Raw genomic sequence first — 27,851 nt, 5'->3', positions numbered from 1 at the left:
CGCCCACTTCCGGATTTTGCTGCCTTTGCTTCCAATTCCCGGGCGGGGTTTTGCTTCATCAACCCAACTTGACCACGAAAGGAGGAGGTGTGTTGGCCAATGGACGCGTGACTTCGCCAGGTCCGGCCAATGGGAGCGCACAGAGGCCCCTACTCTAGGGGCGGGGCTAGAGGGCAGGCCAATGAGCAGGGGGCGGCGGCGCCATCAGTGTGGGCTGTGCCGTGGTTGGAAGTTACTGTGCGGCGGCGGCTAAGAAGGCGGCTGTGGTGGCGGCGGCGGCGGCTGAGGCGGTAGCTGAGGCAGCGACGGAGGAGACAGAAGATGGTGAGAGAGGCTGCCGGGCCCGTACTCCCCCTCCGTTCGACAAAATGGCGCCGCGGGCCCACCCACCTCTAGTAATCCCTGAAGCCCCTCATCTCCCTGCCCGGCCCCCTCAGGCCCCGCCCCGCCTCTCGCTCTGCCCTATAACCTTCAACCTCGGGACCCTGCTGTGAGCTTCCTGCTGACCCCGCCCCGGCTCTTTCTCTCCGACCCCTGACCCTATCTAGGCGTCCAGGCCCTGACAACTCATTCATTTCCGGGTCGCTGCTCCCCCGGAAATGGGCGGGGGCGGGGGTGGGGTCCCCCGAGACCCCCCATTTCAGGCCTTGTTCTCGGTTTGTCCGGCCTGGGTCTCTCCAGTTCAGGACGGTTTGGGAGCGCGTCTTGGGCGTTGGGGCGGGGGAGGGGGCTTGACATCGTGACATGTGGGGCTTTGTCGCCAAAGGAAGTGCGACATCACAGACTACCCCGGTCCCCCAGAGCCCTGATCCCACCCCCAGCATTTTGGCCCCGACCGGCCCTAGAACATAGCAACTTTATCTCTTCTGTCCCCGGCCCCCTTCCATGTTAAATGAAGGTGCCAACAATCCAGACCTGATAGGGTAGTGGCAATTCAGAGAGCTGATGTCATGAAGGGCTTAGGACAGTGAACGCTCAACAGATGAACTGGGTGACTTGGGGCTGGTGGCATCTTTTCCCAGCTGGTTTCTCAGCTTTAAGTGGGAATAATGCCAACTGGTTGGGCCATTTGCTCATCCTGGGATTTGACTATAATGGTTCTTTGGGGTTCTCTCCCGGACCCTGTAAAGTGGGATGGTGACTTGGCATCAGAATTATGCTCCAGCACCCCCCCCCCATCCCCCACTATTTGGCCTGACCAGAACTGATGGTCAGGATGGAAGAACCAGAACTGATGGAAGCTTTTGTCAGGGCATGTCAAAACCCCATTGTCGCCGGACCCAGGGTCCCAGCCCACCACAGCCCATAGCTCATGAGATGTGGTGGGGGATAGGCAGAAGAAGAAGGAGATGAGAAAGTGGGTTCTTAGCATGTGGGTCCCTAAGCCTGGGTGTTGTCTTTGGTTCATCGCTGCATTCTCATCTTCCATGTCTTGTCCATGAGAAGTTCTGATGGCTTTGCCTCTAGAACACGTGGTGAATTCATCTGCATTCGCCCACCTTGGTCCAGGCACTGCTCGCTCCTGCCTGAATGCCTGCCCCAGCCACCTCCCTGGTCTCCTTACCTCCCTCCTGCCCTGCTGGCAGTCTGTAATTCACCAGAGGGAGCTTGTAATTTAAAGTGTAAATCTCATTAGACCACTTTCTAGCATATGAGATACTCTAGGGGCTTTTTGTAACCCAGTGAAACCCCACCTTCTCCATCAGCCCGCATGGCCCCCGTCCACCTCTGTGACCTCATCTCTACCCTCTTCACTCCTCCCTCTGCAAGCTTCAGCCATACTGGCCTTGTTTTCATGCCCTCACACTCTTAAGTCCCTTCCACCCAGGGCCTTTGCACCTGCTGCTCCTTCTGCCTGGAATGTTCTTCCTGTGAACCTCATCTCCTCAGAAGAGCCCTTCCTGACTTCAGGAGGGCCTTTGTGTCTCCTCTCTTGGCACACCCTATCTTTTCATCTGCCATTGGATGGATCACTTGTGGGCTGTCTCTGCAGGGATGGCATACACTTGTTCAGTGACTGTTTGCTGAGGCAGTGGACAGTTTCTGGGCCCAGCTGTGGCTAGGATTTGTCTGGCTGGAGGGAGGATTTCTCCCCTGTGACTCAGGCCTTGTTTTCCTGCTTAGCTGACAGGAAGTACTGGTCATACCATCTTCATTCATTTATCAGCACAAATGCATTGATGCTAATAGCTTGCCTTCCAGGGAGCTCTGTGAGAAGCTTCTTCGAGGCTAGGAGGTCTCTTCCCCCCAGGTCACACAGCCAGTGAGGGGCCCAGCCAGGATTGAGAGCAGGTGTGGGTCATCCGCACGTTTCACCGCTCTGCCGCCTGGATCCATGTGAGCCCTGCCAGGGGTCCAGGATTGACCCAGCCCTGCCCTGCCCTCTGCACCCCGGGAGGAGCCAGTCCAGCAAGGGAGGTGGACGTGTAAATAGATGACCTCGCTGGGGTGTGAGCTTGGCTCCGGCAGAGGTCTCCAAGGTGTGGAGAGAGGAAAGGGGCCGAGGGTGGTTTTGAGCTACATGGAGAGGTTGGTAGCTTTTTCCCACAGGAGAAGGACAGGCATTCTGGGAGGATGGCCCAGCACCAGCTGGGACGGACGGGGTTTGTGGCAGGAGGGTAGCATGAGCCAAGTCGAGCCGGGCCTTTGGAGGGACAGGAGCCCCTCCTCACCCTTCACGTCTCTGTGCCTGCATCACCACCTCTGGGCAGCTTTTCCTGATCCTCCCAATCAGCCACGTCTTTCCCCAGGGCTGTCCTGGGTCTCACCCTGTCTTCAGAGTCACTCTGCATTCCCTGCACAGCTCTTGGATGCACACCTGTGTCTTTGTGTACGGGGTGCTTCCTGGGGCCAAGAGCAGCTCCACTGTGGCTTACCCCAGGGCCCTGGTGCTGGGCCCATGACATAGTAGGAGTCTGAGGAAAGCCAGCTGGGTGGGTGAAGTTGGCCGCATAGTCAGGTGCAGTTGGGGTAGGGGTCCTGGGTTGGAGGAGGCACGTTGGAGGGGCTTTGAGCTGGCTCCAGGGCAGATATAGAACACCTAGATGTGACGGCCGCTTCCTGGGTGGAAGTGGGACATTCCAGGTTCCCTTGCTGGTCCATACGGCCAAGGTCTTGCTAGGGCCTGGTAGAGGAAGGGCTGGGCCCTGCAGTGTTGAGGACACCTGTTCCCACTTGTCCTAGAGAGTGGTAGGGCAGCACCTGAAGGGCTGCTTCCCTGAGGTTGCTTAGCTTGGGCTCAGGTATGGGTCTCCCAAAGCAGGGTTACTCTAGCCTGCAGGGGCTCTGAGCCCTTGGTTTTCAGGCAGGGAAGCTTAGGCACTGGCATGGCATGTAGCATAAAGAGCTTGGCCTCTGAGGTTGGGTGAACTTGGGTTCAGTCTGCTTCCTTGTTTTCTTGTTGGGGCTGGGTGATCTCAGACAAGTACCATGTGACCCTTCTGCCTCAACTTCCTCATCTTTAGTATGAGGTGACTCCAGCCCCTGGCGGGCCATGTGGGGAACCCCTGCCCAGCTGCCCCACTCCAGACCTGATGACAGCATTGACCTCTTCTTCTGGTGAGGAGTCACTCCTTACCCCAAGTTCGCAGCCCTCATCCCTCCCTGAGCATTTCTCTGGCTCTCCTGCCTCAGTTTCCTAAGGTGGACATGGCTCTCATTGGCCTCTCTTGCCCCCATCTTATGGCTGAGAGTCACCTCAGATGCCCCATAGTCGGAGCCTTTCCCCTCCAGAAACCTCTCCCTTTCTTGTCCAGCTCATACCAGACTGTCAGGGGAAAAAGGACTTCCGACGAGTTAGGGCTGTGAGGGGTCTGTTGCTGGCTCCCTGCAGCCGCATGGGCCTGAAAACCGGGCCCTCCCCGTGAGAGGCCCGGCTCCGCACCAGGCAAAGTTCTTCCTTCGAAGAGCAGCCTCTGCGTCAGGGAGCCCCAGGAGCAGCCCCTGAGCGGACTTCTGTTCACAGACCTGTTTGCTTTGGTCCACACAGCATTTTCTAAAAATTCCAGCCAACTTGAAACACCTCGCAATGGCGTGTGAAGACTTGGGATTTCTGAGTTTTCTTCGAACTTGGGAGCGCAGTTGCCCCTGGCCTCTGGTTTCTATAGAGTTGCAGCCTGTGTCCTGACCACCCTCTCCCCTTCACCCAGGCCCCTGCTCCCTCACCCCTGTTTCTTGTCACTCTGGCTCACAGGGTTTTTTGGGGTAGATGAGTCTTCCCCATGCCAGGTCTCTCTCAGGGCGGATAAATGGAAGCGAGGCCAGGAGTTTAATACTCAGCAAGCATAGAGGGCGGGTCTGGGCCCGGGTCTGACTTCCTGCCCTGCTGCTTGCTCCTGACTCTAACCAAATGGCCTGCCCTCACTGAGCCTCATTTGAGAACACTCACTTCTCCCAGGGCTAGTGACTCTTTCCTGGTCATCCCAGTGTGCACATCAGGTAGCCAGCTTACAGGTACATTCTGGAAAACTTAAACAGAAGAACACAAAGATGGAAACTGGACGTCACAGGGAGGCCCAGTCTCCCAGGAACTCCAGGGCTGACCCAGCCTACTGCCAGGTCTCACTTACCATCTTCCCTGTCTTCTAGGCAGATTTTTTGAAAGGACTGCCTGTCTACAACAAAAGCAATTTTAGTCGATTTCACGCGGACTCTGTGTGCAAAGCTTCGGTGAGTGTGTGCCCCGGGTACTGGACGTGGTCGGGGAGCTGCCAGGGGGAAGGGGGTGATGTGTACACCCCATTGGGGTCTCACCAGGAACAGAGGCTGGTCTTCGCATGCTGTTCTGCCTTCCTTGCAGGGTGTGTGCCCAGGTGAGGGGTGAGGGGGGCCCCCGTTAGCCTACTGGCTCTCCTCACCTATGTCTTCCCAACTCTCTTGCAGAACCGACGTCCCTCAGTCTACCTGCCCACGCGGGAGTACCCATCTGAACAGAGTAAGTGGCCTCTGTCAGTCTGTCTCAACCTGGCTGCTGAGGGGAAGGGCCGCAGGGCAGTGCAGGTGGTGAGCCGTGGGGTAGTGGGGAGCCCACATGCTGGCATCCACATCCAGCCCCAGGGGGTCCGCAGTAGCCTCAGCTGCTGCTCACCAGCCCTCTCCCCTTTGTCTCCCATTAAGTTTGGGTGTCCCCTGCCAGCACTGTGTCACAGACCCCGAGACGACTGTACTGTGGGAGGGGATCCTTCCCAGCCTTGGGTATGCAGCTCAGGGAGGTTGCCGCATCCGGGGGGGGGGTCTGCCAAGAAAGGTGCAGGGCCTGCCGAGCAGGAGGACCCCAGCATTATGTAGCTTTGGCTTTTTATTTGAATGGTGACGGAGAAGCTACGTGGACCCTGCATGGCGGGTTCAGTGGTCACTGGGGCACAGCTGTAGAGATCTGTGTTCCTGGTCTGCCTGGACCGTGTGCTGGGGCTCATTCACCCACTGGGGCTGAAGCTTTGTTCTCTCCCAAGAAAGCAGGGGCCCAGGTGGAGCAGCTGGCTTGGGCCCCTGGTAGTAGCTGTGTACTTGGGAGCAGAAACACTAGGCTTCCCAAATCCTCTGTGCTGGGGTGCAGACTTGGAGCCGCAGCCAGGGCACGCAGGGCAGAGTTGGGCAGGAGACCAGGGAGGGATGAGAACCTGTCCTGAGAGGGGCAGTGCAGGCCGGGGTGGGGGCTGGGTCACCTGAGGCCTCTGCCTGCAACTTCCTCTGCCTTTTCTCCTCAGTCATTGTGACAGAAAAGACAAACATCCTTTTGCGCTATTTACATCAGCAATGGGACAAAAAGGTAAGCATGTGGGGTCAGGTGCTAGAACTTGTGGGGACTGTGGTGACCAGCAGGGGGGTGCTGAGTGGGGGAAGGACACAGGTGACTGGAAGACCAGGTGTTTGATGGCAGCATTGGACTTGGCCAGGCCCCAGGGGAGGGAAGAGTGTTTCAGAGGAGTGCGTGGCTGAGCAGAGGCTGTGGGGTTCTGGGGCTCAGGGACAGACCAGGGCTTGTCCGGCGGCACTGGGGCCTGGAGAGCACTGACGCTTGGCTGCCCACAGCCTGCCATGCGGCCTTGGTGGCGGGTGGACCTGCGCATTGTTACCTAGAGTCTTTGTTCAGTGCTGGAACGTCCACATGGTGACAGTTTTAGGGGATACAGATGGGGGTAGAGGCAGTGAGAAGCCGTACCCCCATCCCCTCTCTGAGGCTGCCTTTCTGACACAGGACATTTTTTCATTGTGTTTATTTTTTCTTTTTTAAAGATTTTACGTATTTATGTGAGAGAGAGGGAATGTGAGAGACAGCATGAGCGGGGCAGGGGCAGAGGAAGAAGGAGAAGCAGGCTCCCTGCTGAGCAGAGAGTTGGGTGCTGGGCTCGATCCCAGGACCCTGAGATCATGACCTGAGCTGAAGGCAGATGCTTAACCGACTGAGCCACCCAGGGGCCCCCATTTTTTCTTTTTCTTGAATGGAGATGTGCGTATGTTCCGCATCATAGTCAGTTTGGGGGTTTTTTGCCTAACATTGAACGTCAGATGGTGACCTGCTTTGGGCCAGGCTGGAGGGGGCCTTCATGATGAAGTGACGGCTGAGCCTTCCTTGTCCTCCTGCCCCACCCCCACAGACCTTGCTTCCCACCGGTGGGGGGAGGGGGGCAGTTTCCAACACAGGCTCTTCTTTGGCAATGCACGTTCCCCCTGGGTGGCTCCTGAGTGCTTTTTACCACCCGCCCCCAGCCCCAGCAGGGCAGCTTTCTTCTCCAGGCATTTTGGATGGTGTGTGGGTCGTTGCCAGCAGTGGGGACTCCTCATGGTGCCCAGGAAATGCCTGGCAGTCCCAGACCGGCGGCCCCAAAGACTGTGGCTGAGCCCAGGAGGTGTGGCTAGCGGGGGGCCCCGGGTTGACTGCCCCACTCCAGGCCCAGCAACAGGATTTCAGGGGCTCACCCAAGTGAAGACTGACACCCCCTCTCCTTCTCCTTCCTCACAGAACGCCGCCAAGAAGAGAGACCAGGAGCAAGTGGACCTTGAGGGTGAGAGCTCGGCGCCCCCCCGCAAGGTCGCACGGACCGACAGCCCGGACATGCACGAGGACACTTAAGACTCTCACTCCCCCACAGGCGCCTCCTGTCTTGTCTGCTCCTCGCCCGCCCGCCTTGTGTAAGCGCCCCGACCCTGCCCCCACCGCCCACCGACACCCTACCATCCACACCACTTCCAGCCTCACAGGAGCCGATGTATTTATTTTCCTCGAGTTTTTATTTATGCTGTAAAATGTACCGAGCGATGGGAAAAGGGGACGTCAGACCCAGTAGTGTGATGTTGGTAGATGCTTTTTAAAAAACATTGTTATTCACAACCCCACCCCCCGCCAGATTCCCCTTTCTGCCCCCAACCCCCTCCACCCCAATTTTCCTCCGGAAAAACCAGAGCCGGGGCCCTGCTGGAGCCTGGCAGCATGGGTGGGAGCCCTTCTCCCCGCTCCTACTGTCCAGTCCGGGCCTTGAAGACTCGGCTGGGACTTATTCCATGCCCAGGCTTTGCTCTGAAATGTGTGCCAGGGGGAGAAGTCGGCATTTCCGGATCTTTCTCTTAAGTCATTTTATCATGGACTAGTGCGCGCTCCGTGTCACCCCAATAAAAGGATCTTTCCTACTCGACCTCGAGTCTTTGCTCCGTGTGCCTCAGCCCCAGAGGACGGAGCTACTGAGAGTCGTCTTGTCATCACCAAGAGGAGCCAAGAAGGGCCCCCCACGTGCCAGGGCCCTGCGACCCACTGGATTCTCTCCTGGGCTTGCTGTGGCCACCTCCCTCAGAGCCAAGACCTGCCCGGACCCACCCCCATGCCTCACCTGTCAAAGTGTCCCGGAGGACCAGGACACCCCTGAGAGATGGTCCATGTCGCCAAGGACATAGCTGTGGTCAACCCCACGCCCTGGATGCCTTGGGTCAGGGTGGCATGCCCCCCAGCCCCCGTGGAGACAGCCCAGGTGGCCCGGCCTCAAGTGCCCCTGGTTCAGAGACCGGCACGTGGAGCTGCAAGGAACACCCAGCCCAGGGGCTGTTGGTCAGCGAGTTACACAGCCACTTGTGGGCTGTCAGTTAGGCTGGGTTTGGGCCCGAGTTTGGAGACGTAGGGGGCATTCAGGCTCCAGGCAGAAGGTTTGCGCCTTCAGAAACTGGGCCTGGGGTCAGGGGGAACACTGCTCCCCACCCCCGTGCCAGCCCCAAGTGGGGGCCATGGTTTGGGAGCCGAGTGCTGTGGCTTTGGGGGATCTAGGGAAGTTGGGCCATAGAGCTGGAAGGAACACCAGGCCTTAAAGGGCGCCAACCCCAGACTATCACTGTGGAGCTCCCTGCCTGAGCAAGACTGCACTGGCCTGGGCCACCCAGCACCGCCCAGGGTGGAAAGTTCTGTCATTCACCACTTAACTGTGCTGTGGGGCCAAGGGGCTTTTCCTCCCAGCTGTGGGTGGCATTTACATCTGTCTTGAGTCCCTGTGGTCACAAGGCAGATGCTCACGAAATACAAGCTGATCTCATGGTGCTGTGGTGGGCCGAGTCCCCAGAGGCTCTCAGATGCCTTGGAATCCTCAGTCCCAGAGGCTGGTCTGCCCCTCGGCAGGCATGTGATGTTGCTGATGATTAGTCAGTACAGTCAGCTTCAAAGGCCGCAGGATAGTGGGAGCAGGGAGCAGGTGGCACCCCTGCCCTCGTCTCTCTGGCCCTGGTCTCCCCTTGAGGGACTGAGTTTATCTGTCAGGGACATCCATGGCTCAGGCAGGGGTCCCATGGCCAGGGCCCACTGAGGTCTCCTGAGAGCCAGCCTCTGCCCACCTCTCCTGCCTTTAGGCCTGCCCCCTTATTCCTCTGCTCCTTCAGACACCAAACTCAGCCTTCCCACACCTCTGTGCCTTTGCACAGGCTGCGCTCCTGCCTCCAGTGAACCCTGGTTTCTCTTTCATAGCCCTCCGAAGTGCCCCTTCCTTGCACTGGCTCCCCTGGGCTCCTGCAGCCACGGGGCTGGGCCTATCAGCCTCTGAACCTTTGGCTGTGGGTGCTTGGCTGTGGGTGCTTGGGGTCCCACTCCTGACCACACAACAAGGAGTCCCAGCGGAATCCCAGCAACTCGGGTCTGATAGCGGTCCCACGGTGGGGCATCCCAGCCACTCCCCAGTGTCACCCCTGAAAGTGCCATCCCCTCAACATCCAGACTCCAGTGCCAGGTGCCTTCTGATTTTCATACCCCAAGTTTTTTCCACCGCGTGTGACTCTTCAGATGGCAGCCTGGGCGGGGTGGGGGGGGGACAGTTGTGCCAGAAAGGCCGATTGAAGACGGTCACCGCAATCACCCTGCAGGGCCAAGGCCAATTCAGGACCCAGGCCCCGCACCCAAACTGCTGCATCTTTTCAACACTTGGAGATTTCTTCCTTTGTCTAGGAGGCTGACGCCAGGGCCTGAGGCTCTGTGGCTCCTCCCAGGGGCCCCAGGCCTGTAGTTGGCCCCCAAATCTGGGCCGACTCAGAGTTGGTGCGTTCTGGAGTTTTCCATCTGTGGCCTCAAGACCCAGTTCTTAGGAGGAGGCCCCCACCCTAGGCCTGCTAGGTCCCCCAAAAGCCAGCACCAACTACAAGTCACTGGGCCCCCTTGATCCCCCTTCCACTGCTCTGTCCTCGGGCACTGTTGAAATATACTTTTTATTGCATTTCTGCCGTTTTACAAAAATATGACAAAATAAATTAAAAACAAATAAATAATCGCCTATTCTGTGTGTTTTCTGTTGGTTTTTTGGGGTTTCCTTTCGTTTTCCCCATCCGGGTCGAAAGGAAAACGGCAGATGGGGGGGCCCGGCCCCCAGCCCTGCCCCAGGAGAGCAGCCAATACTGGGGGCCGTCGGGCCGAAGCGCGTTTTCTGGGTGGCGGCCGCCGCCCCGGTCCACGGACTGATATTGCATATGAGAACAGGAAGGCAGGGCGGGCGGGTGGAGCTAATGCCAGCCGCTGGGCCAGCACACGGCCTGGGGACTGGGGCTGGGCGAGGGCGCGGGGGGCTCGGAGGGCTCAGAGGTGGGCGGCGGGGGCGGGAGGCTGTAGAAGCTGACGTCCCCCGGCAGGGGCTGCGGGGCGGGCGGGGGCCCGGCGAGGGCGCAGGGCGGACATTCGGCTGCGACGGGGGCGGGGGCCTGACGGGGGGCGGCGCCCTCGCCCCCGCAGCCCCATGGCCCGTCCCACTGCCAGCAGCCTGCGGGCGGCGTCGGGGGCCGAGGCAGCGGCGTTGGCGGTGGCGCGGGGCTCCGGCTGCGGCGGGTGCGGAGGGCAGGGGCGCCCACGGGGGCCAGCGCTGTCCCTGCGGAGGCGAGAGGGGCCGTTCCGGGGGGGTGCCGCCCCCGCCGCCGGACCCCGCTCAGACCCTGCCCGCGCTCCCTCCCGGGCTTCCAGGCACATCGAGGGCCTTATTGCTTCTGATCAGTGACAAGGGGTGGGCGTCTTCGGGTGCATCCCCTGCCTCTGGGCACTGGGCCCCTCCCCATCATGGGGAGAGGACAGTCTGAGGAAGTCCCTCTGATTTCTGACCTGCGTCCCTGGTACTGCAGCTGCCACCTCTTGGACTCCCTGGGGGATGAGCTGCTGGAGCCTGGGGCTGGGTGGGGCTGGGGTGGGGCCCCGCAAGGTGGGGATGGGGGGCGTGAGGCTGGCACCTCTGCTCAGCACGGATATGGGTGCAGCCTGTGGCCGAGCACCCCGAGCTCCCCAAAGGGGCAGCTCCAGCCCCCACCTCCAAGAAAGGCCTCCTTGAACAGCTGGGCTGCAGGGTGAGAACTTGCATAGAGGCCTGGGGGGGGGTCCAGTCCCCCCCCAGAGTGAGCTGGGTATGGGGGTCTCATAGGGGCAGGAGAGGAGGCTGGGCCAGGTGGTGAAGAAGCCCCTTTCATCTCCTCTCCTGGCCCCAGAGCTCGGTGGGCAGGGTGCCCTGGGAGGGGCATGGGGCCAGGGGGCTTTGGCTGTCGGGGACCTGGAGACACTGAGCAAGCTTTGACTTGAGAGGCTCCACGTACCACATACCCAGGCTCCCAACCGGTACCAGAGACCGGGCCTCCTCTGTCCCCTTCAGCCCCTCTCCCCAGGCCTGGCCACCCCATCCCTTCCCGAAAAGCCCGGCCCAGAGTCCCCACCCCCGAGTTAAAGCTTGTGACCTGAGCCTTCCTCTTCAGGCCGGGGGGCGTCCGGCTCCTCAGCCGCAGCCTCGTCTGCCGGCCCACTCCGCTGGGCTCGGCCTCCGCCGCCGCCACCGCTGCCGCCGGGGGTCCCGTCCAGCCGGGCCTGCCCACCTGCCCCGTTGGACCCGGTGTCAGCCCGGGCCCCGCCGAAAGGGAAGAGCTTGCCAGCGTGGAAGGCCTTGGGCGGTGAGTGGCTGCGTTCTGGGTCCCGCCGGGTCTCAGGCGACTTGAGGAACTTGAAGCTGAGGAAGGCTGGCAGGCGGGTGTCACTCCCCGTGGGTGACTGGGCAGGGGGTGGCCGGGCGGCAGGGCCGGCCCCTGCACTGGCCAGTGAGGATGTCGCCCCAGACGACAGGAACTTGCCCTGCAGCGGGATGATCTGCTTCAGCTTCATGACGTTGTTGGGTGCCAACAAGGACCCCGGGCGCTTGGGCCGCTCTTGCCCGTGGCCACCCGCCCCGCTGCCCTTGGCCTTGGTGGAGGCCTTCTCAGGGGCAGCGGGGTCCAGCCCAGAGCCTTCGGGCCGGGCCTCCTCCCGGCCGCCGGCATCGCGCTCTCGCCGGGCTTGGTGCTCTGCATGGCGCTGGCGCTCCTCCTCCTCCCTCCTCCGCCGCTGCTGCTGCTGGTAGCGGTGCTGGGCCTGGCGTTCGTGTCTCTGCGGGCAGAGTAGAGCCATTATGGGGATTGGGCAGAGAGGGTGTGTGAGCCGGAGCCAGCTGAGGTTCCAGGCCCCCGCGGGTGCTCTCTGCAGGAGTGGGGAGAGGTCCAAACACATATTGGGCACCAGCTGCACCCCTGGGCCCACCCGGGGGCTCTCCGAGAAATTATGGAGACATCTAACCACTTATTAGGCACCAACTGCATTCCTGGATCCATGTCAGTGGTTTCTGAGAACCGAGAAGAGAATGGGGACATTACCGGCCACCAACTCTGTCCCCAGCCGTGTGTGAGGGCACAGTTTTAAGAACTGGGAGAATGTAAACACATCGTGGGCCTCAACAGTTCTCCACTTTCTGGAGAACCAGTGACAGATTGAGTCATGACTGACGCATACCAGAGTCCGCCCTGGCCAGTCCAGGAGCCACACGTGGCTTTGTCAATGCCAATTTAAGTAATTAAAATGAAATAAAATAAGACTTCCGTCTCTCAGTTGTACCAGCCCCACCTCAAGTGGCCAACGCCCGCCCGGAGCAAGGAGCCACAGCGCAGACACAGAACGTTTCCATGACCACGGAGAGCGCCGCCTGGCGCTGGTGAGCTCCTTGGCCCACTCTGCAGCTTTCTGGGGAATGTGGCAGAAGCTGGGCTTCTAGGAAGCATCAGCCTTGTCCCTGGCCCCAAACAGGGCACTGACGGCGAGCTGGCGATGACTAAGGGTTCACAAGTGCCAGCCCGGTGCTGGATGCCACCAGGGATCCCGGGGACGGAGCGGCCCCGGCAGCACGCTCATTATTCCCTGGGGCTCCACCCCTTTTCCCCTTCAGCTCAGTGGCTGGCGGCTGGTGGCCAGCCTGGCAAGGCCAGCCCGGCAAGGCTGAGAAGCCCCGCTGCAAGCCGGCAGCAACCCAGCCCCGTCCCACACCCGTGTACCTTGAAGGCCTCCCGGCGCTGGTACTCAAGCTTGGCCATCTCCTCGGCCACCCAGCCTGGGATGTCGGGGATGGCCACGTGGATGAGATACTTGAGGAGCAGGGCAAAGTGCTGAGGCGACAAAGGGAGAGGCTGCAGGCTCGGGGACGCCCTGCTGCCCCCCCAGCTCCTCCACCCAGCCACCAGCCCCACCTCGAGCACCACCACGGACACAATGGCCGCCTCCGGGCTGAGCCAGGGGAAGAGGCGCTGCAGCTGCCCACACTGGCCAATCAGGTAGCAGTTGACCACGATGGCCAGGACGCCCATGGCCTCCATCACCTTCTGCAGGGACACAGAGGAGTGGGGCGGGGCAGGGGGCGGGGCTCAGGTGGGGTCCTGCCACCCTGCCTGGGCCTCCCGCTTCTCCCCAGCGCCCCCCCCCACCCCTGGACTCCCTCGGGGCCTGGGCTCTGGCACTCCGCACACCTGCCACTGGCCGATGCTCTCCACCCGCTGCCCGAAGGGCCGCTGCAGCCCCGTGCACAGCTTGAGGGCGTCGCTCCGGATCTCGATGAGGTTGTTGACCAGGGCGCACAGAGCAGCCAGGGGGAAGGCCGATGAGAAGAGGACAACGTAGCCGAACTGCACGAACATCTCCTGGTAGTCCTGGAAGGTGTCCTGCAGGCGGGCGCCTGGGTGTGGCCTTGGTCCCCCTCCCTCAGACCCAGATGCCCCCTACCTCCCACTACCTTCTTCTCTCAAGCCTGCCTCCCGCCCTCCAATTCTCCTGAAGGGACCCAGAGCTCCCCATCCGGCAAGTTCCCAACCACATCGAGGGCCCATTTTATCACGCCCTCTAGGTCACCCCTCAGACCACGTGCCCTGCCCCGCCACAGGCCTGGCCTTGGGCCTCCCATGCACCCTCCTCACCTCGTACTTCTTCATACAGCTCTCAAGCTCGGCCTGGGTGAGCTGGGGTGAGTGCTCCTCCTCAGGTGGGTCAATCCAAGACGACCGATTCTGCCGCCGCTGCCTCCTGCCTGAGTCACCCGAGCCAGTCTCTGGGTCTGGGCCCCCATCTGGCCCCTGGTCACGGCCCTCGCCCCCAGCCCGGCGGAGCAGGACGGCCGGGGGCTCCCGCTCAGGACTGCTGGGAGCCCCTTCAGCCTCATCGTCTTCTTCGGCCAGCGTGAATACTCCCGGCTCCAGCCCCTTCTCCACCATGGTGGGGCTCCCCTCCTCCAGGATGGCCTCGGGGCCAGGCCGCCGCCGCCCGGCCCCTCGTTCAGCAAAGCTGACCTTCTTCAGCCGGAGCCCGCAGTCCAGGAGGCTGCTCTCCTCGCCCTCCTCCTCGTCATCTTCCTCCTCCTCCTCTTCCTCCTCCTCCTCGTCCTGGTCCTCCTTGCCTCCCCGAGACCCATCCCCCACCTCCCCCCCTTCCCCTGCGGGCCTCCGCTCCACTGGTGCCTCCTCCTCCTCCTCGGGGGCCCCGCAGCCCCCACTGAGACACCTACGGCCCCCGCCGCCGCCACCGCCACCCCCCTCTTCAGCCTGAGGTTCAAGGCGACGGGGTGCGGGGCGCTGGAGGCTCAGCAGGCCGAGCAGGGCACGGGCCAGCTCCCAGGCTGCCTGCAGGCCAAGCTCGCCGCGGCCCAGCCGCCGGTACAGGTGCGGCTGCAGGACCTCGCGCACGTTCTGGAGGAACTGGCGGGTGATCAGCAGAGTGGCCAGCATCTGGGGGCAGGAAGGGGGAGGAGAGAGGCCACGTGGGGTGCAGGCAGGGCCCGGGGTACCGGGGGCAGGCTGCGGGGACTAGGGAGCCGCCCTCCAGGAGCAAGTTGCCAGACACATGCCCCGAACCCAACTGCTGCCTCCACCCCATTTAATGGGGTCCCTGGACATGGTGGCCCCAGCAGCAACCTCTGCAGCCTCTCCCACCAACTGGAGCCTGGCAGGCCGCAGTGCTCCAAGCCAAGCTCCTGGGGTTGCAATGCACGTTTCCACCCTGCTGGGGATCAGGGTCCCCCTGCTTGGAGCACTGCCCAGGAGCTCAGCTGGGGCCCAGGGCCTCGAGGGACCCCTGCCATCCGCACCCCATCAGCAGAGCCCGCCCCTTGGAACATGCACCCTTGGCTCAGGCAGCGCAAGGCCCCAAGCACAGCCACACTGCCCGCCCTGGCGAGGCCCCATGGGCTCGCCATCTGCCCATACTTTGGCCCGGGCCACGAGCAGGAGGCCCCGGAGGGAGAGGAGGAGCAGGCGGAACCGCAGGGCCGCGAGCGGGACCAGCACCGCCCGAAGCTGCCGCTCGAGGCTCTGGGACAGGGACAGGACGAGCAGGAGCTGTGGAGGGACCGACGGACAGGTGGACAGACAGATGGGGGACGACAGGCAGAGAGAGGACACATGGACGAACGGACAGAGAGAGAAGGATGGAGGAGGGGGGGGAGGGGCTGGAGAGCCCGTGGACCCCTTGGGTGGACAAGTCCGGCCCCCCTTGGCCGCCACTGTGGTGGGGGGCACTGCCTTGGGCTGGGGTCTCACCTCTTTCAAGCGCTCCATGTCCTTGAGGTAGAAGCCGATGTAGAAGAGGCTCAGGTAGGAGTTGACAAATTGGAACTGTGGGAAGGAAGCAGGAGGGCAGTCCCTCTGCCACCCCCAAACCCAGGAGCCCCTCCTATACCCCACGCAGAGCCCTCGCTGCCTGCCTGCTGGCTGCCACTCACCAGGACGACTTTGATAATGAGGTGCTTCTCATAGGCGCTCTCCAGCCGGTAATTCTCTGGGGGCCGAGGGGGTGAGTGAGGAGGCAGCCCAGGCCCCCTGAAGGCAGCGGGGGCCCTGAAGGGCAGTAGGGACCTTCCTCCCCAGAGTGGCAGGCCCTCCCCTTGCAGGGCGTACCCATGTCGTTGAGCCAGATGGCAAGCTTCTTATAGCCTTCAGCACTGGCGCTGACCAGCAGGGCCAGCACAACCTTGGGCAGGAAGCGGGCAAGACGGGGCAGCCCTTTCACGCTCAGCACCAGCTCCTGTAGGGACAGGGTTTCACCGGTCACCCTAGCATCTGGGCGCAGCCCGGAGTGGTCCTGGGCCAGCGGCGGCCAGATCAGGGCCAAGGGGACTGGAGGTCACCTGCAGCTGGAAGCAGCCGAGCATGAGCAGGAACACGCAGGCCAGGCAGGTGAGGCACAAGGGGAGGCTCACGAGCAGCTGGAAGAGCAGCCGCTTCCAGGGCGGGTAGTAGAACTCCTCAGCCCTTGTCACGGGGCTAATGCGCCGGACACCCTGGCAGAGGGTGGGGGTGGGGCACAGTGTGAGGACAGAGGGGCTGCCCCTGTCCCCACACAGCCTTCCCAAGGCCCCTGAGTTCTGTTTTCCTCCACCATGCCTCTGCTTTTGGGGTGCCCCCCACAGTCCACCTTCCCCAGTCCCTCAAATGCAGTTTCCCACACCTCTTCTCTGGGGCATGCAGAGCCCCCCACCCGGCATACCCTCTCTGATGCTGCAGCCCTATTTTACACCTTGTCTTTGCCCCTGCAATGCCCCCCACCCCCTGCCTCCCCCTCTCATTCTTGGAGTCCTTGGACTCACACACCCCAACTGACCCTGAACTGAGGTCGTGGTTCCTCCACAGCTTCCCCAGGTGAGTCCAGCGTCCCCCACTTGTAGGCCAGCTCTGCCCCCCTCCGTTTCCATTCCTCCAAGAACAGGGTTGACCAGACCACGTTGAAGAGGGCAAAAACCACACACGATACATCCCGGCTTGTCTGGGGATGGTGGAAGGCTGAGCTGTTGGCCGGGTTGGCCCAGGGAAGAGGGTGTCTTAGGCACTCCGGCCCCAGCCCAGCCCACCCCCAGCACCTGGTCAGCCTCCGTAAATGTGTACAGGACGGAGCCAAAGACGGCTGGGTATACCATCGCTGATGTGTAGAAGCCCAGCCAGGCAAAGTACATGGCAATCTTCACTCCAAAGTAGTCACAGATCTCATCTGCCAGGAGCACAGGGCGGGGTCCCGGTCAGCCCTGCCCACTTCCTGAGACTCCCACACACCCCCTACCTGGGGCCGCACCTAGAGGCTGGTTTTCACACACAGCTTGCACCCATGACTTCATGAGGCGGTTCAGGATACGCTGCTCATGGACCGGGAACACCTGCTGGATGATCCCACGGGCCGCCAGCTCAGGGACTGTTGGGGGACAAGAGCAGTTGAGCCCCACCCTTCTGCCTGGGCCTGGCCTGGCCAGTTCCCCACACTCAGCCCCCGCTCCAGCCGAAACCCAAGTCACAGTTTTTCCCTGCTTTTCAATCTTCAGAGGCTCTTCCCAGGGAGGAATTCTAATTGGGCAGGATATCTGGTTCTTCTTCAGAACTTCGGAGGTGCAGAGGCAGGCAGGAGGGGGTGCAGGAATCCACCTGGGAGGGTGGGGTCCCAGTGTGGAACCTTTTTTTTATTTTTTTTTAAGATTTTATTTATTTATTTGACAGAGAGAGATCACAAGTAGGCAGAGAGGCAGGCAGAGAGAGAGAGGGGGAAGCAGGCCTCTGCTGAGCAGAGAGCCGGATGCGGGGCTGAATCCCAGGACCCTGAGATCATGACCTGAGCAGAAGGCAGAGGCTTAACACACTAAGCCTCCCAGGCACCCCAGGAACCTCATTTTTAAATAAAGCCATTTGGCCTCAGTTCACTGCTCTGAAGCTCTGAGGGATGGTGCAAAGCTGGCATCAAAAGGTGAACTTGAAGCAGCTGGTCTCTTGGAGAAGAAACTGAGGCCCAGGGCCTCGCCACACAGGGCATGGAGTGCTGTCCATGGTCCTGCCCCTACCTAATCCCAGACCCAGACAATGGTTTCTCTCGGAAGGGCTTCCGGGGAGTAAGCCTCACCCCTAGGCTAAGGCCACACCCCCCTCACCACATTGATTGATGTCTCCAGGCCCCACCCAATTCTTCACTAGCTTTTTTCGTCGGTTGTCTCTAGGCTCCACCCTCTCGCACTGATAGGCTGTATTCTAAGAGCCCCACCCAACTCCCCACGTGTGATTGGAGATTGGTCCCGCCTGCTTACTGATTGGCTGGTCCTCCAGGAAGCGCACATTGTGCAGTGCCTCACCCTGCTTCGCGCGTAGGTTCTGCAGCCAAAAGCGGATGATGCTCTGGCGTTCCTGCGGGGGACAGAGCAGGGCTTGGGGACAGGGCAGGACTTGAGCCCAGGGAACAGCAGCCCAAGCGCTAGGGGTGCGGACTGGGAGCCAGAACTGGCCGCACCTGGGAGGTGAAGAAGCGCAGCTCACTCTCCACATTCTCGTAGATGAAGTCCTCCTCGCAAGAGAAGCCTCGGGTGCCCCCGCCAAACTCAGCCTTCACCGCTTTGCGCAAACCCAGCTCGTCGGCTCCTCGAAGTAGGCTGCCAGGAAGACACGGAGGTGGGTCATGGGGAGACCCTGGCTCACCATCCTGGAGCTAGGGATGGTGTACTCGGCGGCCACCTGGGACAAATGCAGGGCGCTACACCTCACAGTTGACGCTTGGAAAGGCGGGGAGCTGGGTAGCAGGGTCAGCGAGAGTCCAGGGACAGAGACTCGCCTCTCATACGTGGCGGTGACGAAGAAGGCATAGGCACGCGTGTGGCGGTGGTGGCGGACTTGCACGATGAGCTCAGGGATGCCCACGCGGATGTGGTTCAGCAGCCATAGCAGCGTGTGGTCATCAGTCGTGTCTGCCAAGGGGCACAGGGACTGATGGCCCTTGCCACAAGAGGTCCGAGGCCTCTTACAGACTCCTACTCAGGGGAGCCCAGCTCAAGGGAGCCCATCTGGGCACTGGGCAGGCGGCGGGCACAGGTACCTGGAAAGGTCATCAGCACGTCGCAGTTCTCCGTAGGCACTGTCTTCATCCACGCCTTGTGAGATACCAGGTAGCGACCAGCCTGCAGGAGCCGCTTCCCAAAAAGCTTATCTAGGGGGCAGGCAGGGCAGGGCCCAGGTCAGGCTGCTCCCAGACCAAGACCCCAGCCTCTAGTGTAGTCCCTCCAGTCCTAACCCCTGCTCTCACGTACACTCGCCACGTTTCCTCTGCACTGAGTCTGGTATCTAGGGACCTGCAAGGTTTGGCCTCAGCTTGTTTCCTTCCCTCCACGTCCTTGCACCAGCCAGGCCCTCCTCCAGGAATGCCCTTCCCCCAGGTCCTCCCTTACAAATCTTACTCATTCTTGAGGCCCCAGCTCCGCCTCCAAACCCACAATCGATGGGGCGCTCACTAGCAGCCCCGAGCCAGCGCTTCACCACATCATGTCAGCGCGTCCTCATAGCTGGGCGCGGTTCTTACCCCCATTTCACAGGTGAGGAAACTGAGAACCAGGGCGTTTAAGTCACGCACCCAAGGTCACACAGGCGAGCTGGGATTCGAACCCGGGACCGTATGATTCCGTATCCTCTGCGGAGAGGCTCTCTCACGCGCATCCCTGCCGGGCTGCGATCCGGTAACCCAAAGGGGTGACTGAGCTCAGCCCCGAGCCGGGGCTCTCCGAGGGGCGTGTCCAAATCTCTGCGCTGGGACCCCCGCCCCCTGTACCGTCCCAGCCTCGCTGGCCCCGCCGCAGCCGCAGTGCCGGGAGAAGCCGGCCCCTCAACTGGACTCCGGGCCCGGGACGGCTGAGCCCAATCCCACTCCGCGTCCAGCCGCCGCGCGCACCACAGGCACCTGCAACCCTGTCAGATCCAGCCGCCGCACACATACCCAGAACTCCAGACGCCGGGGCTGCAGGCTCGCCCTCAGGCGGGGGCCTCTTGCCACGCTCGCCCTCCAGGGACGTGCCCCCGGCGCTGGAGGTGGCTTCGGCCATGGCGAGCGCAGGCCAGGTCAGGGGCTACGGGCGGCCCGAGCGCCTGGGGGCCGCGGGCTCATCCGGCCGGTGCAGCCGCGGAGCCAGCTGGAGGTGGAGACAAAGGCCGCGCCCGCCCGCGCCGGCCGCCGTCCCCGCGTGCCCGAGCGCTGCTTCTCGTCTCCGCCCGCGCGGAACCTCGATTCTCCTTCTCGTCCCCGCGCACGTCGCTCTTGGGTTCTCGACTCCGCCCGTGTTGTTTTCTAGATTCCGTTCTCGCCCGCCCACTTCGCTTTCAGCTGCTCGTCTCCGCCCGCATCGAAGATGCAGTCACCAAGGATGTGTCCCCGCCCGCGTTCAATTCTGGGTCTCGTCCCCGCCCGTCCTGGGACTGGATTCTCCGCCTTCCAGCCTTAGTTTTCTCCATCTACAAAGGCGCGGCTTGGAATCTTGCGTTGGGCGTGATTTGACTAGGGCAGGACGTGGGAGGGGGCGGGCCTGGTTGGGGGAGATTCCAGGTAGCAATAACTTCACAGCTAGAATACAAATTAATAAATAAAGCACGTCCTGCCTCAGGGCCTTAGCATGTGCACTCCTCACGCCCTCTCCGTCCAGTTAACCGCTGCTCCCCTCAGGATGTAACCTCCTCAGAGAGGACCCCATAGAGCTTCCAAGTTTAGCAAATAAAAGTACAGCCCTCCCACTGTATGAATGAATTTCAGACAAACGAATACACTTTTAGGATGTCCCAAGTATTACATGGGGCATAGTTACACCAAAACCTTATTTACTGTGTATCCGAAATTCACATTTAACTGGGCGTTCTGTATTTTATCTGCACCCAGACCCCTGACCGTCCCGAGTAGCCTTTTCTGTTAGACTGAGAGCCCAGAGAGGCCAGGGGCCCCTTCTGGTTCTTAGCGCACACAGTAGGCACCTGATGTATACTTATGACAGATGGAACAATTCGGAGAAGGCGAGTTTCCGCGTCTGTCACTCTCTGACAAATGAAAAAGTTGAGCGGGTCGAGGCAGGGATTAGAACTCCAGCGGGTCCGACAGATTCTTCCCCAAGCGCAAGTGCGTCGCCCGCCCGCTCTGTCCAAGAACCAGAGAATTGTCCGTGCGAAAGCGCCCGCGGAGACCCCGCCCAGCCAGTGTCTGGAATTCCACCATCAGCGCTTTATTCCGCTATTCTGCGCTGTCCTGGGTTAACCTGAAAGAAATCCCTGAGACTCCCCTTTCTGGATTTCGGGGAGCCAGAGAGAGACCGGACACTCAGCTCTGCAGGAGCAGGCCGGGGCCAGGAAAGGCCAGAGGGCAGAGAGGGCTGTGCTGGGGATTCCAGAAAGGTGTCCTGTCGGAGGGGACCTTGGAGCTAGGTCCTGAGGATGAGTTTGTCAAATGAAGAAGAGTATCCGGGGGGGAGGGAACGGCGGGAGGGAAAGCTGGGGGAGGGCCGAGAAACAGGGAGAGTTCTGGGAACACAGGTAGGAATCTTCCCAGAAATTTGAACAAGATTTTACTAGGGCCAGGGCGTGGGTATCCCGGAACTCATCCTTCGCTCCTGAGATGCTCTTGCTTCGCCTAAAGCTACGAAGTGGCCAGATGGAAAATACCGGGCTGGAATCCTCAACTCGGTGTAATTCCCACGGCCCTGGACCAAGCCCGGTTCTTCCTCCCACCCCTCATTTCCGGTGTCTGGGATACCCGCGGTTCTAGGATCCTAAAAATTCGGTCTAATGTTGCCGGGGGAACGCCATTTCGCTGCACCCCCGCGTCCAGCCCTTTCCCCGCCTCTTTCCCTGCCACTGGCCAATAGAAACGAAGATCTTCAGAGGGTGGGCCGTACGCCTCCTAAGGAGCCCAATGATCATCGAGAGTCGTTAAGCATTCTACCAGTCTCGCCGCGGAGTGGGTGGAGCCTCCTGTCAGGACTAGAAGCCACCCAGGCAGAGCGGGTAGGCGGGTCGCTGGTTGTGAATCCATGTGGCGGGGGTTGTGGACCCTAGTAGCCTGGGCCGCACGTGGGCCTCGCAGGTGGGGCGATACGGGAAACGGGTGTGACAGCGTGGGGTGCTGCTTGGGCTTCAGATCCTCTCCCTGGGATCCGGGTCCCAGTTCCCTGGGGCAGAGCCACCTTTCGCATTTTCCCAAGCCCCAATCCGTTCATTCCTCTGCCGCAGAGCCCACATCTGGGTCATCTGTTGGCCTCAGAGTACCCATTCGGATCACACTTCGACATCAGCGCCCTCACCCTCACAACATATCCACCCCCCTGTCGCAGACCCACATCTGGGTCAACTTCTGTTCCCGGAGATCTCAATCGGGTCACCGTCTGGCTTCAGACGCTCCAATCTGCCCATCCCCCAGTTAAGAACCTCCACCGGGGCCATCTTCCGAACATCGAGCGCCCTATCCACGTGCAACAGAGCCTCCCACAGGCACTGATTCTTCCCCTCTCCAGTCCCAGATCGTGCACGCGCCAGGGCAGCGGCGCCCCGGCCCCTGGTTCCGGGGCCACTATCTTCGCGCTGAGCTCCGGCCAAGGCCGCTGCGGCATCGCGGTGATCCGAACCAGCGGTCCCGCCAGCGGCCACGCCCTCCGGAGCCTCACGGCGCCCCGGGACTTGCCCCCAGCTCGCAGCGCTTGCCTGCGCCTGCTCAGCCACCCCCGTTCCGGGGAGCCGTTGGACCGCGCGCTGGTGCTCTGGTTCCCAGGTGAGGGGTTCCAGATCCCGAACCTACTGTAGCTCTCATGACCCAGTTTCCTCTCCCCCACCCCCCAGGCGTTTTGCCTAGCCGTACTCTCCTCGACTCCCATCTCGCCACACTAGGTCCCCAAAGTTTCACGGGGGAGGACTGCGCGGAATTCCACGTGCATGGAGGCCCAGCGGTGGTGAGTGGCGTCCTGCAGGCCCTGGGTGAGTCTGTAGCCTTGGGTTCGAAGTCTGGCTCTGTCAGTGGACCTGGATGGGGGCCAGGGAGCTCAGGACCCAGTACCTTCCCGCAGGCAGTGTGCCAGGGCTGCGGCCGGCTGAGGCTGGTGAGTTCACCAGGCGGGCATTCGCTCACGGGAAGCTGAGCCTGACCGAGGTGGAGGGGCTGGCAGATCTAATTCACGCAGAAACCGAGGCGCAGCGGCGGCAGGCACTGAGGCAGCTGGATGGGGAACTGGGCCACCTCTGCCATGGCTGGGCCAAGACTCTCACTAAGGCAAGCCCCCCTCTTCGTCCATTCCCTGCCTCAGAGACCTTACCTACCCGTTCTGTGCATAGGAGCTTCCTATGCATGCGCCTCCAGTCTGGTCCCTTGGGTCAGGTTCGACCTGGGCCCAGGGGGGGTGGGTTCCTGGGTTACCCCATCACCACCTCCACCCGCCTTCCCCCACCCCCCAGGCTCTGGCTCATGTGGAGGCCTATATCGACTTTGGTGAGGATGACAATCTGGAGGAGGGCGTCCTGGAGCGAGGTGGGTCCTCCTAGGGGTTGGGGACACCTGGCATCATAGCCCTCGGAGGCCCCACTCCTTCCCCTCCCTTTCTTCCATCCACAGCTGACAGCCAAGTACGGGAGCTGGAGCTGGCACTGAGCGCACATCTTCGAGATGCCAGGCGCGGGCAAAGGCTTCGCTCAGGAGCGCACGTAGTGGTCGCAGGACCCCCCAATGCTGGCAAGAGCAGCCTGGTGAACCTACTCAGTGCGTGGGAGGCGGGCGGAGGCGGGGCCTAGTGTCGGGGGCGGGTCCGGGAGGAGTGAGGAGGATGAAAACTTAGCTCAACTGGGAGGCTCCATGGTTTCCACCCCGCTCTCTTCGTGATGATATCCACCCCCAATCCCGTCCCAGGCCGGAAGCCTGTGTCCATAGTATCCCCGGAGCCGGGGACCACCCGCGACGTGCTGGAGATCCCTGTGGACCTGGCCGGATTCCCTGCGCTGCTGAGCGACACCGCGGGGTTGCGTGAGGGCGTGGGGCCGGTGGAGCAGGAGGGCGTGCGGCGCGCCAGGGAGAGGTAGGCTGATAGGGTGGTGGGATGGGGAAACGGCCCTTCCACTTCCATGTCGCCTTGCTGCAATTATTTTGTGTCCCTCCTGAATCAGGAAAGCCTGCTGAGGCCGCTTGAGTGGGGGCTCTGATGTGGGGGGAGGGCCGAGGTTTAAATTCAGCCCCTGTTCCTGCCCCTCCCCTCTTGGTTTGCCCCGCCTCCATGTGCCAAGCCCCACCCATCTTGCCCCACCCCTCCCACCTGCCACGCCCCGCCCCTCTGGTCACCCCCAACCCCCATGCCTTTGCTCGACTCCGGGGTCACTTGGTTGGTTCTCTCTGTTCCCCCAGGCTGCAGCAGGCTGACCTCATTCTGGCGGTGCTGGATGCTTCTGACCTCGCCTCTCCATCCAGCCGCAACTTCCTGGATACCGTTGTCGCCCCCGCAGGCGCTGGGAGCCCCAATGAGAGCAGCCAGCGCCTCCTGTTGGTGCTGAACAAGTCGGACTTACTGCCTCCAGGGGGCCCAGGCCCCAGTCCCAACCTGCCCCCGCACCTGCTGCTGTCTTGCTTGACCGGAGAGGGCTTGGATGATCTCCTGGAGGCACTGAGGAAGGAGCTGGCTGAAGTGTGAGCGGCTCCCCCGCCCCGCCTCTGCCAGTCCCTATCCCTCAGCCTGCCTCAACCCAAGTTCAAGTCAGGGCTGAGCCACTGGCTTGGGCTGCCTACCCGCCCCCCAAGGCTCGTTTTCTGGATCTACAAAATGCAAGTGATGATCCCCCTTCAATGGTAGTTGAGAAAGTTGAGAAAGACCGCATCCTTTTTCCCTTCCAGGTGTGGGGACCCGTCCACAGGCCCACCGCTTCTGACGCGTGCAAGGCACCAACATCATCTCCAGGGCTGCCTGGATGCCCTCGGCCACTACAGGCAGACAAAAGACCTAGCCCTGGCTGCTGAGGCACTGCGACTTGCCCGGGGTCACCTGGGCCGCATCACCGGCGGAGGCAGCACCGAGGAGGTCTTGGACATCATCTTTCGGGACTTCTGCGTGGGCAAGTGAGAAGCCCTGAGGCATGTGGGAATAGCTTAGGCCAAGGGAGAATCTCATCTCCAGGAGAAAACTTGACCCCAGAACCATGAACCAAAGTGCTGCCTTGAGAGGTGGTGAGCTCCTTGTTGCTGTCAGTGACTAAGCTACGGCCAGCCGTGCTAGGGGGTTCCAGCCCTGGAGTGGAGCTCAGCGGAGGTCCCTTTGGCTTCCTGTGCTGGGGGAGTAGGAGTGGACGGTTGGGATGGAATGGGAGGGCCTCAGGGATCTTTGTTTTGCGTTTTTTAATTTACTTTGCAAATATTAAAGGAATATAAAAAAATTCAGGTGATTCAGAAATGCTTAAACATGGAAATCCCCCTCCCCCCATCCCTGGGGGTCACAGTTTGTGTTGGTCCAGAATTCTCTCTGCTCTTTTGTTTATTTGTGGATACACCTGTGAAATATGTTTTGTCTTGTATTTTGTCCATAAAGTGTGTGTTTATTGCTCTGCAAGTTGTCGTTCCCTTTTTTGGTATTCATCTGGAAGCTTTGCCTCTTATGTTTGAAAAGAGACTTGCAAGATCCTGGGCGCCTGTGGCCTCCAAGCTTACGCAGTCCTTCTTTCAGTACCTACCAAGCACCTGCTATGTGCTAGAATCGCACACATCATTTTATTGAGTTTTCATAACAGCACAATTCAGTAAGTATCTTGTTACAGTTTTACAGATGAGGAAACTAAGGCTCAGAGAATTATTTAGTTGCCGGACAACCCCAGCTTTGGGATTTGCACATAGGTTTGTTCAGACCTCTATTCTGAGTTTGCCGTAGGCCTTCTATGCAACAGGCCGAGTGCAGGATGCTGGGGACTCAGAGGGGACCAGTCGTCACAAGTGCTGCCCCTGCCCGTGTTAGAGACCTAGTTCCTGATGGTGAGGTCTAATGGCTGTTGTGTGAGCTTATGATGAAGAGGAGACCTGCCTGCTCAGGGATGTGAGGGCAGGGTGCCTTGCAGAGGTGACATTGGTACTGAGAGCCGAATGGTGAGAAGGAAGCCAAATGGAGGAGGTTGGTGAAAATATCCCAGGCAGAGGGCACTGCATGTGCAAAGGTCCTGAGGTGGGAACATCATGATGTATTCAAGGAATATCGAGGTGGCCCGTGGCCTGTAGGGGTGAAGCAGTGAGTGCAGGGAAGAGAAGAGGGAGATGGATGGAGGAAGAGAGGGAAGATCTTGATTAATAGGACTTTGATTCTTTTTTTTTTTTTTTTGGATGCTTTCTTTTATTCAGTTTTTTTATGTCAATTCCAGTATAGTTAACATACAATGTTATGTTAGTTTCAGGCGTATAATATAGTGCTTCAACATTTCCATACATTACTCAGCGCTCATCATGACAAGTGCACCCTTTAATCCCCATCACATATTTCACCCCTCCCCCTACCCACCTCCCCTCCAGTAACCAGCCCTTTGTTTTCTGTAGTTAAGTCTGTTTCTTGGGGACGCCTGGGTGCCTCAGTTGGTTAAGCAACTACCTTCCGCTCAGGTCATGATCCCGGGGTCCTGGGATCGAATCCTGCATTGGGCTTCTAGCTCAGCAGGGGGTCTGCTTCTCTCTCTGTCTTCTGCTCCCCTTGCTTGCTCGCTCTCTCTCTGACAAAATCTAAAAAAAAAAAAAAAAAAAAAAAAAAAAGCCTGTTTCTTGATTTCTCTCTTTCTTTTTTCCTTTGCTCATTTGTTTTGTTTCTTAAATTCCACATATGACTGAAATCATGCGGTATTGGTCTTTCTCTGACTTATTTCACTTAGCCTTATACACTCTAGCTCCATCCATGTCGTTGCAAATGGCAAGGTTTCATTCTTTTTCACGGTCGAATAATATTCCATTGCGTATATATACGCCACATCTTCTTCGTTCATCTGTTGGCGGACACTTGGGCTGCTTCCATGATTTGGCTATTGTACAGCATACTGCTGTGAACGCAGGAGTGCATGTGTCTCTTTGAATTAGTGTTGAAGCCTTGGATTCTGACTCACGGGCGCCTGATATGCTGGTGACCAACCAGCAGAGGGCGCCCTCCTCTAACGAACGAAGGTCCCGGCAGCTTCCATCAAAGCTCCGCCCCCTGTGGACCCTGGGATCCAGGCTTCCACACCCACCCGGCAGCTGGTGAATGGTTAACGTCCCTTGCCACAGGCAAAACAGTCTTTTTTTTTTTTTTTTTTTTTAAGATTTTACTTATTTGACCGAGAGAGAGAGCACAGGCAGGGGGAGCAACAGAGGTAGAGAGAGAGAGAAGCAGGCCCTCTGCCAAGAAGGGAGCCTGCCTCTGAGGGTCTTGATCCCAAGACGGCAAGATCATGACCCAAGCCAAAGGCAGATGTTTAACGGACTGAGCCACCCAGGCACCCCCAGAAACAATCTTAAATAGAGTCAGAATCCCTTCCAGAATCAGAAAAAGAGTCCTACCTCTCTAATGATCAAAGATACAAGCTCTCGGGTTTTAGGGCACCTGTGAGCAGAGGCTGGGAGGTATCGAGGGCCAACAAAAGGTATGAAGAGAATGTTCAGGAGGCATCTAGAATACCACCCCTCGAGCCTGCGTCTTCAAGGACCTCATTGCAATAAATCACTACCGATCTGTTTGCTTGTTCAGCAGCTGGGGCTGATGCAGCGCGGAGGGCTCCTGGAGGGAAAGGGTCACTCGGTGAGCTGAGCCCATGAACATTGTTATTATATCTATTTTTCAGGAATACAAACAGGCCCAGAGGAGAGACACAATTCCATAGGTTTAGTAGGGCTGGCTGTCCAGTTGTTCTCCACATCAGGAGGATCCAGAGGGCTTTGGGGAGGGGTGAGCAGCGTCTGGGTGGGGAGAGAGACGCTCTTGGGGTAGGATGCCTGGGCCCCAACCGCCTCCCCCAGGCCCTGGCCCACAGCTGGACTGAGGTCCTTGGCTACGTTCCCTTTTTTCCAAGAAGGGTGAGGTGGTTTGTGGGAAGCAGCCATGGGGATTATTTATAGAGGTCACAGGAAATCCCTAAAGAGCCAGAACCTCACCCGGTGGCTAGGCCACAAGGTCAGGGAGGTGGTCTGTAAATTGCTCCCTGACAGATCCCTGCTTGTCCCCAGGGGAGCCACCAACCTGGGGGAGTCAGAGATACATGGTCAGGGATGGAGATGGGGATGCCCCCTGCAGGAGCAAGGACAGTACCTGGGGCAATCAAGAGGGCTGCCTGGAGGAGGGATCTCTGGGGGC

At 60.1% G+C, this 27,851-nt stretch overlaps 3 protein-coding genes across 8 annotated transcripts; 2 read left to right on the top strand and 1 right to left on the bottom strand.

Annotated features, from left to right (window-relative positions):
- Positions 1 to 188: 188 nt before the first annotated feature.
- Positions 189 to 7,631, top strand: DDA1 (DET1 and DDB1 associated 1). Its single transcript, XM_004761039.3, has 5 exons — positions 189 to 324; positions 4,588 to 4,668; positions 4,882 to 4,933; positions 5,706 to 5,767; positions 6,962 to 7,631. The coding sequence occupies exons 1-5, from the start codon at positions 322 to 324 to the stop codon at positions 7,070 to 7,072; spliced, it is 309 nt and encodes a 102-aa protein (XP_004761096.1). The 5' UTR covers positions 189 to 321; the 3' UTR covers positions 7,073 to 7,631.
- Positions 7,632 to 9,650: 2,019 nt separating this feature from the next.
- Positions 9,651 to 20,082, bottom strand: ANO8 (anoctamin 8). 3 transcript variants are annotated; one of them, XM_013060635.2, is made up of 19 exons: positions 19,496 to 20,082; positions 19,136 to 19,228; positions 18,605 to 18,715; positions 18,344 to 18,476; positions 18,026 to 18,164; positions 17,826 to 17,922; positions 16,832 to 16,948; positions 16,623 to 16,750; positions 16,367 to 16,528; positions 15,894 to 16,046; positions 15,664 to 15,790; positions 15,489 to 15,544; positions 15,307 to 15,381; positions 13,693 to 14,496; positions 13,249 to 13,440; positions 12,973 to 13,104; positions 12,781 to 12,891; positions 11,167 to 11,845; positions 9,651 to 10,319 (listed from the first exon to the last, which is right to left on the bottom strand). In XM_013060635.2, exons 3-19 carry the CDS (start codon positions 18,651 to 18,653, stop codon positions 9,961 to 9,963), a joined length of 3,513 nt encoding a protein of 1,170 aa, XP_012916089.1. In that variant the 5' UTR covers positions 18,654 to 18,715; positions 19,136 to 19,228; positions 19,496 to 20,082; the 3' UTR covers positions 9,651 to 9,960. The 3 variants fall into 3 exon arrangements, with proteins under 3 accessions (XP_012916089.1, XP_004761099.1, XP_044937904.1); XM_004761042.3 differs by lacking the exon at positions 19,136 to 19,228 and having other exon boundaries at positions 19,496 to 20,081; XM_045081969.1 differs by lacking the exons at positions 17,826 to 17,922; positions 18,026 to 18,164; positions 18,344 to 18,476; ... (1 more) ...; positions 19,136 to 19,228; positions 19,496 to 20,082 and adding an exon at positions 17,044 to 17,175.
- Positions 20,083 to 20,721: 639 nt separating this feature from the next.
- Positions 20,722 to 25,106, top strand: GTPBP3 (GTP binding protein 3, mitochondrial). Of its 4 annotated transcripts, none has more exons than XM_013060638.2 (9): positions 20,722 to 21,540; positions 22,047 to 22,300; positions 22,417 to 22,503; positions 22,597 to 22,795; positions 22,978 to 23,050; positions 23,135 to 23,251; positions 23,426 to 23,591; positions 23,915 to 24,193; positions 24,398 to 25,106. In XM_013060638.2, exons 1-9 carry the CDS (start codon positions 21,322 to 21,324, stop codon positions 24,621 to 24,623), a joined length of 1,620 nt encoding a protein of 539 aa, XP_012916092.1. In that variant the 5' UTR covers positions 20,722 to 21,321; the 3' UTR covers positions 24,624 to 25,106. The 4 variants fall into 4 exon arrangements, with proteins under 4 accessions (XP_012916092.1, XP_012916091.1, XP_012916090.1 ...); XM_013060637.2 differs by having other exon boundaries at positions 20,723 to 21,540; positions 22,417 to 22,478; positions 22,593 to 22,795; positions 23,135 to 23,278; XM_013060636.2 differs by having other exon boundaries at positions 20,723 to 21,540; positions 23,135 to 23,278.
- Positions 25,107 to 27,851: the final 2,745 nt, after the last annotated feature.

The sequence above is a fragment of the Mustela putorius genome, unplaced genomic scaffold (assembly GCF_011764305.1).
Source record: "Mustela putorius furo isolate JIRA1106 unplaced genomic scaffold, ASM1176430v1.1 tig00000095_pilon_pilon_pilon, whole genome shotgun sequence".
NCBI lineage: Eukaryota > Metazoa > Chordata > Mammalia > Carnivora > Mustelidae > Mustela > Mustela putorius.
The sequence above is the reverse complement of the archived record's forward strand: the minus strand, read 5'-3'. Positions and strand labels throughout refer to the sequence as shown.